Source organism: Heptranchias perlo, chromosome 22, assembly GCF_035084215.1.
Source record: "Heptranchias perlo isolate sHepPer1 chromosome 22, sHepPer1.hap1, whole genome shotgun sequence".
Taxonomy (NCBI): Eukaryota; Metazoa; Chordata; class Chondrichthyes; order Hexanchiformes; family Hexanchidae; genus Heptranchias; species Heptranchias perlo.
Genome location: NC_090346.1, coordinates 37,024,868 through 37,042,830, shown reverse-complemented (window position 1 = coordinate 37,042,830; position 17,963 = coordinate 37,024,868). Strand labels below are relative to the sequence as shown.

General features: G+C 42.9%; 1 protein-coding gene across 3 annotated transcripts in view; it reads left to right on the top strand.

Moving 5' to 3' along the window:
- wdr90 (WD repeat domain 90) overlaps positions 1–17,963 on the top strand; it is an 80,782-nt gene that overhangs the window by 28,287 nt on the left and 34,532 nt on the right. For all 3 annotated transcript variants that reach the window (XM_068003281.1, XM_068003280.1, XM_068003282.1), the window contains exons 14-23: positions 1,540–1,685; positions 2,698–2,755; positions 6,119–6,237; positions 6,575–6,736; positions 8,993–9,123; positions 10,648–10,764; positions 12,113–12,348; positions 12,939–13,078; positions 13,246–13,376; positions 14,062–14,192. In XM_068003281.1, the coding sequence (XP_067859382.1) occupies positions 1,540–1,685; positions 2,698–2,755; positions 6,119–6,237; positions 6,575–6,736; positions 8,993–9,123; positions 10,648–10,764; positions 12,113–12,348; positions 12,939–13,078; positions 13,246–13,376; positions 14,062–14,192 (1,371 nt within the window). The remainder of the gene's footprint in view (positions 1–1,539; positions 1,686–2,697; positions 2,756–6,118; positions 6,238–6,574; positions 6,737–8,992; positions 9,124–10,647; positions 10,765–12,112; positions 12,349–12,938; positions 13,079–13,245; positions 13,377–14,061; positions 14,193–17,963) is intronic.

Below are 17,963 nucleotides of genomic sequence, written 5' to 3'. Positions count from 1 at the left end.
TTGCGGACCCCCTCAGATGCACATCTTCCAGATGGGGGCCACCGTAGCTGCAGTCATGACCTCCTCGGAGGGCGAACAGCATCACCAGCCTCGCCGGCCACGCCGTCTACCTCTGACACGTGGAGCTCCACAACACAGTGCTGTGACACATCCACCTGCACAGCAGGAGGGAGGGCAACGGCAGAGAGAGATGCGTCGCAGGGGCACTACCCTCGCCACAGGGTCCACAGACCGAGGCTCAGCTTCCTGGACCTCTCTGAGCAGCAGTGCACACGGAGGCTCAGAGTCACTCGACATGTAGTCGTGGACATCTGCAGCCTCCTTCATGCCGAGCTGCTCCCGGCTGGCCCGAGCACCATCTTCTTACCTGTCGCTGTCAAAGTCACCACTGCCCTCAACAACTTCTCCTCCGCATCCTTCCAGGGTGCCACCGGGGACATCGCCGACGTCTCTCAGTCGTCTGCACAAAAGAGCCCTGCAAATACACCTACACCCACTCTGCATTGACACAATGGGTCGCATCAGGTGTGGGTCTTCATTGTGATCCTCAGGAAAGGGCATTATTGCACAAACCAGACAAGATTCGCAAAGACGTGACAGTAGTGGTGCCAATATAATATGTAATGTGAGTTGCTCAGAAATTAAATATAAGTAAAAACCGTGACAAACCCTCAAACACCCTTGTGCATCCCCTTCATGCTCACAACACGTTTGCCTTACGCTTCCTACTGCACATATGTGATGCATACCCTGTGGCTGCAGCACAGGTAGTGGCAGGTTGAGTGAGGCTGACTGTGAAAGAGATGCATGAGAGGGTGAGTATGAGATAGAGCCATGAGGTTGTATGAGGATTGGGTTGAGTGGCAGTGGCGGGATGAGTACTGGCGAGGTGAGTAAGTGCAGGTAAGATGAGGATGAGGTTTGAGTGGGTGTGAGGGGTGATGTGACAGAGTAGTGTTGGCAATGCAGAAGGAGATGTGGGGTGGGGGCGGTGATGTGGAAGACGGAGTGTAGGGGAATGAGTAAGTGTACTCACTTTGGCTGACCTACTTAGGTGATTGCAGCACCTCCTGCACTGTATGCAGGTGCGCGATATGTTGGTGGTGCTGGTGACTTCCTCTGCCACCTCGAGCCAGGCCGCTTCCTCCCGCCCGCCGGGGGTGGGGAAGACCTCTGTCCTCCCCCTCCTCCTCACCCCATCCAATAAGAGCTGGAATGAGGCATCATTAACCTGGGAGCAGCCTTCCCCCGGGGCTGCTCCAAGCTGTAATTTTTCCTATTTCTTGCAGCATCAGTCAGTGGAGGACTGCCCCTTTAAATAGAGCTCCTCCAGCTGACAGACCTTACTGCGCATGCGCAGCCCGCCCGCCGCGCAGCTCAGCAGCGGGGATCCCGGAACAAGAGGTAAGTGGATCCAATCAGCCTGCGATTGTGTTCGGGGCAGACTAATTTCACCGGGCGCGTTACCCACGCGCCCAATCGCCCCGCCGCCATGGTAATATCGGGCCCTCTGTTTCTCTTTTGTCTGTTTTCTGGCAGGTTTCTGCTTTGTCCTTTAATGGCAACACAACACTACTCGCATCAGCACAGACTGGGAATGTGGGTCTGGTCAGAGTTTGGAACTTCAATAAAGGGAGCTGTCTGGCAATGTTTAAAACCCACGTGCATTCAGTGTCATCCCTCAGGTAAGATGGCATGCAGGATTGCTGTTGTATGTTCCTCCTTGCTTTATTGGTTATAAGTAAATTGAATGAAATGATCAAAGGGACTTTTATTATTCCTCAAATTCCTTGTACTCAATAAATCCAAATAGCCAATATGATGTATTACATATACTAAACTATAGTGCTTTCTCAGATTAATCATTGAAGATCTAGTCAGAACATTTGTTGCGCTAAATATTACGATAGTCAATATATTTAATAAAGAGACATTTAATACACTGAAATAACATATAATCCTAAATAGTATGAAGGAAGTTATTTGTACATTTTCAGTTATCCCTTTTGTTGTATTTCAAATCATTTACATCCCACCATTTCCATTCATGATGTTACACTGGGAGGTGCTCTGGACAAAATGTTTCTCAGTCTGCCTCCAACCATCAATTTTAAAGCATATAAGTTAGAGACAACAATAACTACAGACGAGATAGGAATTTTCGGCACCTAAGGAGATCATTGGCTATAATGATACCTGTGCTGCTGCCAGCTCCACAGTGGAACTATCTACCCTAAACCCATTTTCCTATTTAATACTTATTCAAATGTTTGATTCCCTTGTAAATGTGATCTCCTTTTATTACTCTATAAACCTATGACCAATGTGTATCTGCAGAATCTGGATGCTTTATGTTGCATAAGCCACACAAAACTCTTCTAATGGTTCTGTTGTATTTTTGTATTGATCAGGACCCGAAGACCAATGTAGTTGCAGAGTTAACAGCGTTCCTAAAAGAAATAAAGATTACAATTGCTGCGGCTTTGATGTGACTCTTGAAGCAATTTTATACTCAAATGTTTGAATAGTTCATGGGAGTTTATAGTTAGAATGTTTGTTGTTTGATTCTGACTAATGCTTGAGTGATGGTTCAGAGTAAGTCTTGATGTGTTGGTACAATTAAAGGCAATGCTCCTGGATTGTTAGGATTGGTCCAAATGACGGGAAAGTTTTAAAAAATGTTTTTCTTTTCTTCAGTTTTTCGTTCAATGGGGGAGTTCTCTGCGGTGTAGGAAAGGACAGTCATGGTAAAACAGTAAGTACTTTCAGTATAGACACCCTCAATCAAATCTGTCTAGCAATAACCTAAATCATTGCATTGTGGGTGGTGCAGGTCAACATATTGCTTTATAATTTAGATTTCTCTTAATTCTAATATTAGTAGAATAATATCACCAAACATTGACACACAGAGAACCAGGTACACCTGAAAAGCTCAATAGCACAAGTGCAAGCCAGTAAATCCAAACAGCCTAGAGCCTGGAGAGAAATGCGGTAATCTGCCACATTATACTTGCTTTGTAAGTGCAGTGTGTAAAGATGGAGTCTTAATGCTTTCCAGACTTCTGTCAAGAAGAGAATTTTGTCATTTGGACCTTTTAAAATGATTGCAAGTAACTTTCTTTAATATCCTTTGTATCTTTGTTTCTCTCGATTTTAAATTTTGTTTGAATACTTTTTGTTAAAACAAATAATGATGATGTTAACTCAGTTGAAATGTTAAAATTGTTGAAGCACGACTGTTTGAATTAATACTGGGTCCTTCACACTGTCAGGCCTAGTAACCTTTCTCAGCCATTTGCCCGATATTCTCATTGGCACTTACTGTTTAAATAGAGGTATTCAAACAGGATCAATAGAAATGGAAAATACAAAGAATGTTAATTGTAATTCTTCAACAATTATTTTTATTCCATAAGTTTATTTCAAGCAAAGACCAGGATCACATAGAAAATTGAGGTTAACATGAGGTGTGGGAAGATCTAACTACCTGGGCAAAATGTAAACGCCTAAAAAGAAGGTACTACCAAGTTCAGTTGGAATAGTGCTGCTCTGTCAATGAAGTGTTTCAGGAATGAGAGTGCAATGCAGCAGTCCTCCCAGTACAGTACCAAGAGTTTTGCTGATGCTGACACAAAGGCCTCACAAATCCACAGGCCTACTGCACGGGCAGAAGCGCGGTGGAGCAGGCTTCAGTGACCTCCACTCCTGACCCCGATGGAGTATCTAAGATTGGGTCAGAGCATCTCATTAGAATACTTGTGGTCAGCATTGTGTCACTATGGGTGTGTCTTGGGCATTCACCAAAAGGAGAGGGTGGGAACAGTGGATCCTTCACAGTGAAGAATTTAGGGATTCAGGCCTGGACCCTTCCCCAGGTGGACTCACTTTCATACAGTTTTCTGTCCCTTCCACAGAACCCCTAGCCGACTTCTGTACAGTTGAGCCTATGGAAATTCAGGGCTAAAGACTGTTGATGTTTGCTGCTTAAGCAGACTGACTAAATGTACTGGTGTGACTAGCACACCAAGTGCAGGAAATTTTGGGAATTGGATTTCATGCCTTACCTGGAATTTTCCTGATAGGAATAAATGGTGGGTGAGTAACATTAAGCTAGATCTGTTTAATTCCTAGATCAAGAGGCTGAGCCAGCATGACTGCCTGTCTGGAGCCTTAGCTGTGAAGGATGCATGATGTATTTTGATCTGATGGTATTGTGGTGGCTGCCCCTGTAAGACTCAGTCGTTGTACAAGAGAGATTAACAGTCAAGGTTGTGTACCTATGTGTCCCAAATCAATGTTGTGAGGGTTTTTGTGGTCTCCCTGGTAACAGACTTGAGGGAACCTGACACATTTTTAAATATAAAGGGGGTGATTTTAAAACGGAGCCAGGAGGGGGTGGTGGGGTCAAATTGAGGTCGGGAAACCCATTGTTACGGGTTTCCTGGACGTCCTTACGATTTTAACGTAAGGATGTCTTTTATATTTTTTTGTCAGTTTCCCGTCTGACTGAGCGGCCTGATGGATAGGCTGGTCTCAGACGGACGGGAGACCAGACAGGGAGAGGACTTCTTCAGGTAAGTCTGCAGGTAAGTCTTTGTATGGATGGGGTGGGTGGGTGGGCATAGGTTGGCACGGGGGTCGCAAGTCATGGGGGATGGGATCGGGGGTCAGTCACGGCGGGGGGGTGTCGGGATCGGGGGGTTGCGATCGTCGTGGGGGGGGGGGGAAGGATGATCGGAGTGGGAGGGAGGATCGGGGGTTAGAGGGGGAGGGTCGGGAATTGGGGGTCTGCAATTGGGGGTGGGGGTCCACCATCGGGGGAGGGGGGCCTGATTGTTGGGGGGTCGGTGCAGGCAGGCTTGTTGGAATCCCGGCCTCCTGGGTTTGAAATTGGGAATTGGTGAAAAATGGAGGCCTGAAGCCTTCTTGAAAGGTTTTAAGGGCCGACCCACCTCCTGGGAGTGGGTTGGTCGCCCACCCCTCGTCCCGCCCCAGTGAAAACCGGAAATGGTGGGGGGGGGAGTCTGAAATGATGGCAATTTTCAATGCCCCTCAGCCCACCCGTTTTTTAATTTGAAAATTGAGCCCATAGTCTTTGTGATTGGTTCAGTTTGTATTTGACTGGCTGTTTGTTTCTGAATTTGAGTGGCACATTATTCAAAATCTCGGATATCCCGATAACCCTTCCTGGGATATAACTGGTATTTTCGTTTGACCAAAGGGCAACTGGAGAACCTCACTAAGAAACAGTTAAAAATATTAGAAGAAGAAACCTATGACCGTTTGTATTTTTATTCAACCAGATATTCCAGTGTGTTTTTAACGACCATTTATAATAGATTAGATTCACTCTCGGAGTTGCATTTTGTCTATTCAAAGATTGCCTACTGTAAATGTACAGCTATTATTTAACTGTTAGATTATTCTTTTCATTATGTAATAAATTAGCTTCTTTTTAAACTCTGAAAATAAGCACTCGTAATTTCCATGGGGGAATCGAAAAATCTCATGCCATAACTTTGGCGAAATCCTGTTCACACCTTTTCTCCGGGGTTCCCGCCGAACTTGTAGCGGGAGATCGGGGGAACCCCAGTGGAAATTCTACCCCAAGCTCTACTGTGGTGCTCCATGTATTGAAATCTTAGGGAGGCATAAGATAGTCCAGTACCTAATAGCAAATACTGTTTGGTAATTGCTGTTCATTTCCCGGGCACATTACCAAAACCTTTCCATGGTTGGACAGACAGAGGTTTGGGGAATTGCGACACATCCACAAAAGTGATCTGAGATGAGAGTCAGAATAATCTAGGCTAAGGAGGTCTAAAAAGACCCAAAAATACTATAGTAGTGGCAGCAGAATTCAAATCCATGGCATCAAAATGACTGGAGCCTTAAAGGGGCAGCCACCACCACAACAACAGCAGACAAAAACAATGCAAAATAAGTTGATGAGGAAAAGAAAACATGATGTAAATGCGAGGAGCAGATATAAAAACTGTGCAAATATAGGCAATTGTAGACTGATTTCATTTAGGTTAATAAAATGGAGGATGGAGGGGGGTGGGTGTTGAAGTTGTCCTTGAAGTTATAGGAATAGTAACCTTTCTCTGTGCAGATGATTGTGGTTTGGAACACAGCAAAGGTGAATCGGGATGGTGAAGTAGTAGTGTTAGCAAAAGCTCACACTGAAGTCGACATTCAGGTGATGAAAATAGCTTCCTTTGATGACACCAGGTAAGACATTCAATGTTTTTACATTGACCTTTCTCTGTAAAATGATGATGTTATTCCCTCCTCCCCCTTTCCCTGTAAGGTGGCAATTAATGTTCTCTCCCACATTATGTTAGTGGTGTGTTTTCTCCCTCCTCTGCCGTAGATGAATCCAGTTGTTTTTCCCGATTTCCAATTCAATTCAGTGTTGGATTAAATGTTGGCTCGTTCATTGGAAAAAGCTTGTAAACGTGAAAGATTATTGTAAACCTAGTTGGAGCACTTGATACAACCTATTTGACACACTTATTATTTTTGTGTGACTGTACAGTGTTTGTTTGACTCGTTGTTTGTCTGACAGGATGGTGTCATGTGGAAGGGATAATATCCGCCTGTGGCGAGTTCGAAGTGGGGCACTGCGGTCTTGCCCAGTAAACCTGGGTGAATATCATTGTTCGGAATTTACTGATGTAGCGTTTGAAGAGGGGCATCTGGCTGACAAAGACCCTGCGGACAGAACACTGTAAGGGCAAAAGCAAACAAAACAAAAGAAAGGGAAGCTTGCGAAGACCAGTTCCATGTGATCTAATTCATGTAATGCTTTGAACTAATTTGATCAACCCTGCCAGTGTGTGTTGCATATTATGCATCCTCTATCTATTGCATGAAAACCCATTTATTTGAACAGGGATAGGCTGTATGCAGAGAATGAGTATATGACCTATCCATTTCTTTAGCAGCATATCGAGAGGTAGTAAGAAAGAGCTTCCTTCTTAATTTCTAGCAGTGGCCTGCATAATGTTGAGACTTTGAATTTTATTGGTTCCATTGTTCACTCTAAAATCCCAATATTTAAAACAAATCTGCGGGTTATCCAGATTACACTGAATATATAGATTAAGGTGTTAAAGCCAATAAAAGATGCAAGGAATGCATGTGAGAGACTAATGATTGCACTGGACCATTTAAATACGGCTACATTTTGAGGATCACAGCAGTTTAGAACCAAGATTAAGATTTTTAATGTTTATTGTGTTACAGAAATATACCAGTTATGTTGAAGTTTAGGAACAAAAGTAACGGGGTGGATACTTGTCTTCACCGCCTGGGAGCCGATAATCGGCCCTTCATAAAACCCGCCTGATGTTTATTCCATTGATTTTAATGGAATCGGGTGGGTCCTACAACAGGTGGCCGATCCACCCCTCCAGATTACCACCCAGGTGGTGAAGATGGAAGTCTACCCCAACAGATTTTTCTGTCTCCTGCTTGTTAAGTCACACTTGTTAAGTCACACTTTTTTTCTCCAATAACAATAGCTATTTTTTCTGGGGGAAAATGTGCAACTTTATTTTGTGGATCTCGCTATTAAAAGAACCCTGGGCAATTTTCCCCTCCTTAACCCCTGCCACACACCAGCTGAGATTGACTAATTCAGTACAGGCCAGTGGTCAAACATGAGACCTTCCTGTTCTCTATGGTTCAACTACAAGATAAACTTGTTGACCCATCACGGGAGCCTGGAATAATTGACGTTTTTCTTGAAAAGGAGACTGAATGAATTAAAGTAGTACTGGAAACAATTGATACTTCAAATGTATGACTTTGAAGGCTATAGTGAGGGGATTTAATTTAAGAGATACATATTCTTGAATCAGGAATGACACCTATGAAGTCACCACTTCAGACTCTCGGAGCCTGTCAATTTAGGCAGTAAATGGTGTCCCAAGTGAACATTATTCTGATTTTTATTTTAAACTTATGATTTTGACTTAGAGGTCAAATAATGGGCCAGAATTTGCTGTCAAAATAACGGTGAGGGTAACAGCGCTCACCATTATTTATGCATTATTCGTACAGCAACTTCAGACGAGGAGGAGATGCGCGGTTAAATGTGAATATCCAAAAGTTACTATCCACGTTATGCCGCTCTGCTGTTAGTTTTGCGAAAACGTCATTTCGCTATTTGCCTCACCCTTGACGTGCATTGAATGTCATGAAGTTGCTGGATTTGCATGGTAGATATGAACTAAACCCACCACAGATATTTAGGGCTAGTAATTAGTGGCATAAGTACCCTTTTAATGATGTGATAATTGTTAATTACTGCAAGTAACCTCTCTGGCACTGAAAATTAACTATTACATGTGTGGAGCCTCATTCCTTGAGGTTTTGAATTTTTCAGGAAGATTTTAAAAATATCAAGTTTTTAATTTTAGAACATTTTTTCTTTTCCTTTCTGTCCCTTTTTTTCTCTCTTAATCCAATCTTTCATTCCCTCTCTTTATTTATCTTTCTGTACCTGATTTGACATTGAATTCACCCACTCTAATTCACCCTCCTTCTCAGTCCTTCCGCTGTTTATTTCCCAATCCTTAAATCTCATTGGTTATGGAGATACCCTGTTGCTTGTCCTGTTCACTCAGATCCCAGATACCCTGTTTCCCTCGCTGCACCGTTATCAGCTCACAATTTCAGCAACTTTGTGGGCAAAAATATTTTGAGCTGAAGGGTGCAGGGGCAAGTTTAACTAACAGCAGGGGCCGTTAAGTACAAATACAAAATTGGTTTAATGAGGCATTCTTTTGCATGTGCACCTGGGATGCTTTGACAATCAAGTCTTTTCAGCTATTGATGTTAAGTTAGCTTGCTGATACTGTTGTGCTTGGTGACTGTGCCAAAGTCATGAACGCTCCTCATTTAATCAAGCTGGGATATTGGATATGATCAATCGGAGTACAAACTGTGTATTTATTTCTATTATCTTGTACAATTGCAGCTTTGCATGCAGCAAAAGTGGACACATCATCGAAATCGATTATAAAAATGTTGTGATTAAGAATGCGCGTCGTTTGTTCCCTTCACAGCAAAAGCACTCGCACCGACGGGAAATGGTGGCATTCAATTCAGGTAAGAGGCTACGTTTCTTTGCAAGGTTAATAATTTATCTTGTAGCTTTGTGTGTGGAAAATACAATTAAATGAAACTTTACAAAAGAAAAGTGAATTGATACATTGAAATGATTGGAAAATTAGTTCATTGTTGTAATATAGCTGCTGTTTGAAATTCAATTATTTGACACCTTCACAGTATATAATCCAAAGTCTATTCCACTGAAGGACTAAAATGTGTTTCGTTAGCTAATGACATGGAGTAAAGGGGATAGAGGTTTGATTTCTCCCTCACTACTTGAGGAGAGGTGGTGACTCCTACTATTAGAGGACGGAATTATGACTATGGACTAGCTTAAAAAAAAACTTAAATTCTTCAGCTTGAAAGGAGGTGAATGTGAGGGAAACTCAAAGCTACTAAGCAGAATCGAAGATATGAATCTGGAACACTATTTTAAATTAAATCTTAACGCATGACAAGGCGATGTAGGAATAAACTGGTCAGCCAGGTTTCTGACACACAAATTCATCATCATTTCTCCAAATGAAGTCACTGAGAAACCTACACACAATGTAGTTTCCGTTTTGTCTTGGTAAAAGGCTGATGTCAGGAAGCACTTCACACAAAGAGTGATCAGTATTTGAATAATTGTCCAGATAGGGTAGTGGAGACAAGAACTTTGGAATAGTTCAAAATGCAATTGGACTCTGTGAAGAGGGGGGGACCATAGGTTTCTAGCATGAACTACATAGGCCAAATGGTCTCCTTCATCTGTGATTTTTCTTTTGAATGTGTGTTCAGCCTGTTAAAGATAATTGAAAACAGGGAGAGTTGATCATAGTAATGTATCTTGATATCCAGCAGGTGGTGCTCTGCTGCATTTAAAAAGATTCTTTAAATGGAACAGGGCATTGTTACACTAATAAAACCAAGATGATTTTTCTCAGTGTATTTCAGATATATGATATATAATTTAAAATAAAATCTGTCTGTAAAGCTTCAGAAAGTAAGTTAATACCTGATGATCTGAAAAGTGGAATGGAAATGTTTAGCCACAGATTGCATGTCAATAATGCACAAGATCCGATGCGTTTTCTGTTATCTGTTATGCGACTGTCCTCCATTGTAAAAAAAAAAACACCTTTCAGAAATATTTCAGATTTAGTGTACATTCATTTATGAATTCCTCATTTAAAATCTGGTTGTGTGATTCATTCTCTAAATAGTACAGCTGTGTTAGTTCTCTAGGTAGTCTAGGTTTCTGGTATAAGTCTCACATTGGTTATGACCTAACAGAGGTCGGGCTGTCCGCAAAGTAACTATCAAACCATGGCATTTGGTTCCTTTGCTGCCTAAATGTACGTTGTAGCAACATGCAGGAACTAGGCCTGATGGTGCAAGAGAAGTTATGAGGAAGCATGCGTATGGGTTTAAGAATGTCTTGATCGGTCTCAGGGTTTGCAGTTTTGAACTCAAGTTTTTGTATGATCATCTTTCAGACACCTAGAATTAATATGCTAAATATATTCTTTTACGTTTCAGGTGCCGGTATTGCCATCAATAGCATCAGTGTTTCCGCTGCTTTCTGTGCCACAGGATCTGATGATGGTTACTTGCGTCTCTGGCCCCTGGATTTCTCCACTGTCTTTCTTGAAGCAGGTAATTGTATTGATATCTATCTCTACTTCATCTAGTAGGTTTGTTGTGGTTTTGTGTAAGTTAGTATAAACACGCATTGTTTTGTCCTTTTTTTAAAAATACAGTCCTTCCTCCCCTGCCCACCCACCTCCTTACTGTGCATTGTAGTCAGATTAGGCAGGCAACTTGCTTCCAGGCCTCTGCCTGGCCATTTTTGAGCCAACTGTGTTGTTTAGAGTGTTCCCAAGTTTAGATTTCATGATGCAAGCTAAGCTATCCTGTGTAGGTTCCTCCTCCCTGGTGAAGGGAATATCTATATAATTGATGAGATAACTGATATGGGACAACAGCTATTGGAAGGCATTACCTAGAGGCTGGGTATGAAAGCACGCATTCATGTATTCAGGGCTCACTATTTGGTTGCAGAAAGGTGAGCAGCTTCTGCTGGAACTCTGCATCTCCTGGAACCATTGTTAAATGGGGTTTGGTGTGTGTCTATGCCGTGATCAGAAAGATGGTGGCAATTCACTTGCACGTCTCGTGGTGAGTTGTGTTGTTTAACGTGCCACTCGTTAGGAGTTCCCATGACCTGCTGTTCATCTAGGAAGGGTTAAAAGTCACACTTGTCAGCTGCCTAATGACCAAGTAGTGACTCTCCTCCTTGGCAGTGGAAAAATAAGTGGGTTCTGAAAGACTCCGTAATCAAATACCTGAACTAGATAGGTTTGCACATTTCAGGGCCTATTGATGTTCGCCAGTGGAACATGGAGAGGTAGATCTGTCACTTAGGGGTGGCGTTGTTGAAATTCTTCCCATTTAGCTCCATAGAATCCTACGAGTCAATGTCCCAATAAATAGTGTGGTCCTTGTTGGGTAAGCTGTGGGAAGCATACAATGTACTGTACTAGTAAGCTGTGGGGTTTTGGCTGGGAAAAACCTCAATAGGACCCTGCACACATTTGGGTCAGGGGGTGGGGTCTCTAAATCTTGGTTCTGCCAGTCTGTGCTTAAGCTCTTTGGACTTGGGTAAGTGGGAAGTGTTCCTATGGAGCGAGAGAGTGTGAACTCTGTATCAGACAAACAGAGAAACTCTACAGGTGTAGATTTCTCAGTAGCTTGTTTTAGAGATGATGATGGGCTTCTGCTCATCTGACCAAAAAAGAAGTAGGTACAATAATTGGCTTCTGATATATTTTGTTCTTGACACTGATGGTAAAATGCCTTTTATGCTCTCTGTGGTAGACAAAGCATTGTTTAGGTAGCTGTACATTAAAAAAAAATTAAATAAATTTTGAAATTGCAGAATTTCATAAATTAGTAAATAAATGGCTGACCTTACAGAATTACTAACTTCTGTATCCGTCTATAGAACACGAAGGTGGTGTCAGCTTTGTAAGCATTGATCCCACTGGACTGAAAGTCCTAGCAGCAACCACTACAGGTAACCTAGGATACCTGGATATACCCAGCAGGGGCTACACCACATTAATGAGGTCACATACAGACAGAGTTCTGGCTTTCTCAGTGGATGGAATAAGGAGACATCTTGTTTCTGTATCTGAGGATGGCACCATCCGTGTGTGGGACCTAGATTCTATGCAACAGGTGCGTATGCCCGGATTAGAGGGTTAAGGATTTTATCTTCAAAAGCATTGAGGGTCTGTGTGTGTATATTTGGAGGGTTTTTTATTGAGGAAAAACACCAGCCTTTTCTAAAAGAACTAATCATTGCTTTCGCTTGTCGTAAATGGTCTCTTACGTTTTTAAATCTAATAAAAGCATATAATTGTTGTAATTCCCTTACACGGGTGCATGGTCAACGAAATAGTATTGCTGTTGTATATTGCTCCATGGTTGGTTCTCTGAGGTGTATTTCTCAGAATACACTTGGCAGACTCTTTATATACCTCTTTTTCTCTCTCTCTCTTCTCACTTTGTCTCGCTTGCTCTCTTTCTCTGACTCTTTCACTCTCTCTGCCTCCCCCTGTCAAAAATAATCTACTCTCAACCCCCTCCAAAAAAAGGATTGTACTCTGCACAAGAGATTTCATGTTGCTCTGGTTCTTCATATGTCTGATTTGTATAGAATGGGTTAAGAAGGAGAGAATTTGTTTAAATTCATAGAAATGTGTTGATTTACAAGTCAGGTTAATAGAGTTTGCTTAGAACTGAATACATGTTTTTATGACTATCAGTTATATGACTTTGTGAGTGCTGAAGAGACTCCGTGTGCTGTGACGTTTCACCCTACGCAGCAGATTTTTGCTTGTGGATTCAGCAGTGGAGTAGTGCGAATTTTTAATGTGGGGAATTCCAGCCTCCTGGCTGAACAGCGGTGAGTACTCCATTCCATAGTGGTATGTTTTGGATTATGAACATTTATTATTTCAAAACTTGTTTTATACATCCAGTAGCAAAATGTGTTTGCATACTTTACTATGGAGTGGATGCTTGAGGTTTCAGTCCAAAGTCTGGTTGATATTTTGTGTGTGTGATCTCCAGGCAGCACAGAGGACAGGTGATTGGACTTATCTTTTCCCCTAATGGAGAGTATATGTACAGCGCTGGGTCTCTGGGTTCATTGGCTCTGTACAATGCCACTGAGGAGGATCACCATGTTATCAGGATCCTGGGTAAGTTGTACAGTTTAAATGCAGAGATTAGCCCAGCCTTCCTGTGGCCATTGTCCAAATCTTGGGGTTAACTGATATTTGATCCGGGCTGTTTGTGAGGGGAGACGAGAGGTTTGGAGAGAAGTCCAGGAAAGGGTTGAATGGATGTGGGTCTCACAAATAACTGAGTACACTGTGTTACTTGAGGCCAAAATGGCTGCCACCCCAAAACTGCAGCCAATGTTCTTCTTTTACTATTGGACTTTAAATTTACTTAAACATAGTTCAGGGAGCAGGAATTAATGGGATGGAGACTGAAAGAAATTCATATTCTAAAACCAGACAAGGGAACAGATTTTCCTTTAGCATTTAGGCATAAACATAAAGCATTGACTGGACGGAATGCATACAGAAAATTGGGTCGGGAAGATCACATCTCTAACGAAGGTCCCCAATTTTCTGTCCATTAGTTAATTGGACAAAAAATCAGGAGTTGGGTACTCTCCACTTGATTTTTTTTTATGCACTCTGTCCAGACAAAGCTTTACACCTAAAGTGCTGAAGAAAAATCTGCCCTAATGTATTCATATAGAGAAAAAGGTGAAAGTTTTCTGACCTCACTGTGCAATGAAAGCTAAATGTGCTAAATGATGCTTTAATCTTGATCTGAAGTGTATTGATTACTATGTTTACACTGTTCTTCCAGGTAATGTTGTGGCAAGAGGCAGTTATCATGGTCCAGATGCCCTTACAGTGAGCAGCGATAGCCGTTACTTGGCTTTTGTGGGCCCATCTGAATACATAGTCACTGTGATGGATGCTCGCTCACTAGATGAGGTAATCTGCTATAGTTCATCAGAAGCAAGTTTATCCTCATAACAAACATATTAAAGGTCTGCTGAGTGAATGTATTTGTTGAGGGGAAGACTCTTGTGTTTTATATGTTTTCCTTGTGCTACAAGCCATTTGTAGCTAAGAGAATGGGTAGGAAGTCTGTCTCTGCTTCTGCCAATGTCACTCTGAAACTGACCTCTAGGTGCACAAAAGCAGTCTTTTTTTTGATAATGCTTCATAAATTTTCTCCCTTCCTGTGGGACAGCGTTTACTCTCTTCTTGATGCTTCTAAGCAGCAGCAAGGCTAAGAACATAAATTCAGCTTGTGAGAGATCAAGGCTGTGAAATCCTATGTGACCATTCCATGCACAGTGTGTTTCATTTTGTTCCGGGCTGTGGGTGAGGCTGGCAAGGCCACGCCCATTCTTAGTTGTCCTGAGAAGTTGGTGGCCCTTCTCCTTGAACCACTGCAGTCCTTGTGATGATACTACCACAATAGTGTTAAATAAGGAATTCCAAGAAATTAACCCAGCAGCGATGAAGGAACAGCAATATATGGCGCAAGTGATGTTGTTGAGTGATTTGAAGGGGAACTTAGAAATAATGGTGTTTCCATAGCAGTGCTGTTTTATCCTTCTCAGTGGTTGGGGTCACAAGGGAGAGGGGTGCTGTCAAAGTAAACTTGGTGAGTTGCTACAATGCATCCTGTAGATAGTACATACTGTAGCCACAGTGTGCCAGTGGTAGAGATGGTGGATATTGAGTTCAGTGGCAGGAGCACTGATCAAGTGAACTACTCTGTCCTGGATGGTGTCGAGCATCTTGTGTGTTGTTGTGGCTTCACTCGTCCAGGCAAGTGGTGAGTATTCCACATCTCTTCTGACTTGAGTCTTGTAGGTGGTGGACAGGCTTTGAGAAGTCAGCAGGTGAGCCACTTGTCGCAGAATACCCTGCCTCTTCCCTGCTTTTGTAGCCATATTGTTGATACGATTGGTCCAGTTCAGCTTCTAATCAGTAGTGACCCCCCCCCCCCTCCTCCCCCCCAGGATGTTGATAGTTGGGAGTTGAGAATGGTGATTCAATTGAAGGCCATGGGCAGATGACTGGGCTTTCTCTTGTTGGAGATGGTCATTACTTGGTACTTATATGCCATGAATGGACTTGTCAGCCCAAGTTGGATATTATCTTGGTCCGAGTGTAGGCTGGCATGGGCTGCTTCATTAATGGAGGAGTTGTGAATATGTCTGAACACTGGAATCATCAATGAACAGTCCTATTCGTGACCTCATGACTGAGGGATGATCATCAATGAAGGAGCTGAAGATGGTTGAGCTGAGAAATCATCTCTGAGGAGCTCCAGCAGTGATGTCCTGGGACTATGATGGCTGGCCTCTGACAACCACAACCATCTTCCTTTGCGTGAGGGATGACACCAACGCATTTTCTCTTTGACTCTATTAACCAGTTTTGCTAGGTCTCTGGTGCCTTCATTGGTTGAATGCTGCGTTCATACAGAGGGCAGCTGTTTTCCTGTGACATTCAGCTCTTGCATCCATGTCTGGATCATGGCTGTGATGGGGTCTGGAGTCAAGTGGTTCTAGCAGAACCCAAACTGTGCACCCGTGAGCAGGGTATCGTTGAGTAGGTGTCACTTGATGACACCGTTAATGACTCGATCACCTTACTGATGATTAGAAGGAGGCTGATAGGGCAGCGATTGGCAGGTTAGATTTATCCTTTTTTTGTGGATAGGACATAACTGGGCAACCTTCCACGTTGTCAGGTAAATGCCAGCATCACTGGACAGCTGTACTGGAGCAGCTTGGCTAGGGGAGCAGCTAGCTGTGGTGTACAGGTCTTCATTACTACAGCTAGGATATTGTCAGGACCCATTACCTACATGTGTCCAGTGCACTTGACCTCTTACTGTCATATAGAGTGAACTGAATTGACCAGACACTGGCATCTGTGATGGTTGGCACATCAGGATGAGCCAGAGTAGGATCAGCCACTTGGCTGAAGACACGGAAACACTTCAACCTTGTCTCTTGCATTCGTGTGCTGGGCTCCATCGTGGATGGAGATGTTCATGGAGCCGCCTCTGCCTGTTAGTTGTCCGATTGTCCACCACCATTATCAACAGGATGTGGTAGGGCTACAGAGCTTTGCTGTGATCAGTTGGTTGTGGGTCTGCACAGCTCTGTCTCATGCCTGCTGCTTTTAGTATTAGCTACCGTACAGGTAGCCCTGAATAGTAGCTTAACTACATTAATAACTTATTCTAAGGTATGCCTGGTGCTGCTTCTAGCATGTCCTTCTATGTTTCGCATTGTGCTGGTGTTGATCTCCTGCTGATCAAGGACTGAGGGATTTTCTGAGCCATGAGATTACAGATTGTGGTGATGGCCCACAGTGCCTCACGGATGCCCAGTTTATGTGCTGCTAGATATGTTTTTAGAGTGCCCACTTAGCACAATAGTAGTATCAATCTACACGATGGAGGATGTCCTCTTGGTGGAGACGAGACTTTGTCTTCACAAGCTCATTTCTACCAACGCTCTTGAGAACAGATGTGTCTGTGACAGATATGTTATTGAAGACTAGGTCAAATAGGTTACCTCCTTGCATTGTATCCCTCATAACCTCACTCAGGCCCAGTCTTGTAGGACTCAGCCAGCAGTCAGTGGTGGTACTACCAAGCCACTTTTGGTGGTGAACTTCCTTATCAAGAGCACATTATATGCCCTTGTTTTCCACAGAGTTTCCTCCAAGTGATTTTCAATATGGAGGAGTACTGATTGTCAGGTGGTGGGGGTGAGGGTGGTACGTGGTGATCAACAGGAGGTTTCCGTGACCTTGTTTGACCTGAAGCTGAGAGACTGTGCCCCTTCCTCTGATGGGTCTATCCTGCCAGTAGGACAACGACATACCTAGGGATGTTGACAAAGGAATTTAGGATGTTGGCTGATAGATATGATTCTTGCTTGGCTAGTCCGTGTGACAACTCTCCCAACTTGGGCACTAGCCCCCCAGATGTTAGTGTCAGCTCAGGCCACTGCTTAATTGAATTTATAACTCTGGAAGGAAAGTTGAAAGATCATTGGCTGCTTTCGATGAAGCTGCTTTCTTACTGGAAGAGACGTGCAAGGGATGCATTAACAGATCAGTGTGATCCTTTCTGTCCCAGTGGGTCACGCCAGTGATTCCAGATATTTAATTTACCCCTTCGGAGTTGAACGTTGACCAGTACCAGTGATATTTTCCTCAAAAAATAGTGGCATAACAATAGATAGAAAATTCACTGCAGGAACTTTCAGTATTGGAATTGTCTCCCCACATAAATTGAAATAAAGGCTGCTAGCCTTTTCTTCAGTTATATGTTCACTTATTATTGTACGCAGTGTTTGGAAACCTGCTTTAAGTTGTCTTCATGTTACATGGTTAGAAATTTCATTAGAGAACGAGTACAAAGTTTTGTTCTATTGGGGCCTGTAATGTTTCAATCAACCTATTATTCTGCAAAGTGGTTGCATACAAAAATCTGTTAGCGTATGGTGATGATTGTTGCATGCATCTAAATTTTGATTCAACAAGTGTGACGGAGCTATCACAGTTAGTGCTTGCAACAGGGGAGAAAAGCAGCTTCTGTCCGCATCGGCATCATACAGTAAAAGAAAACAGCATGCAATCAGTGATAATAAAAATAATTGACCCCTTTTGAATGTGTGCATGATTCAGGTTTTATTGGCAACCTGAAACTTTTCTGCTTTAGAT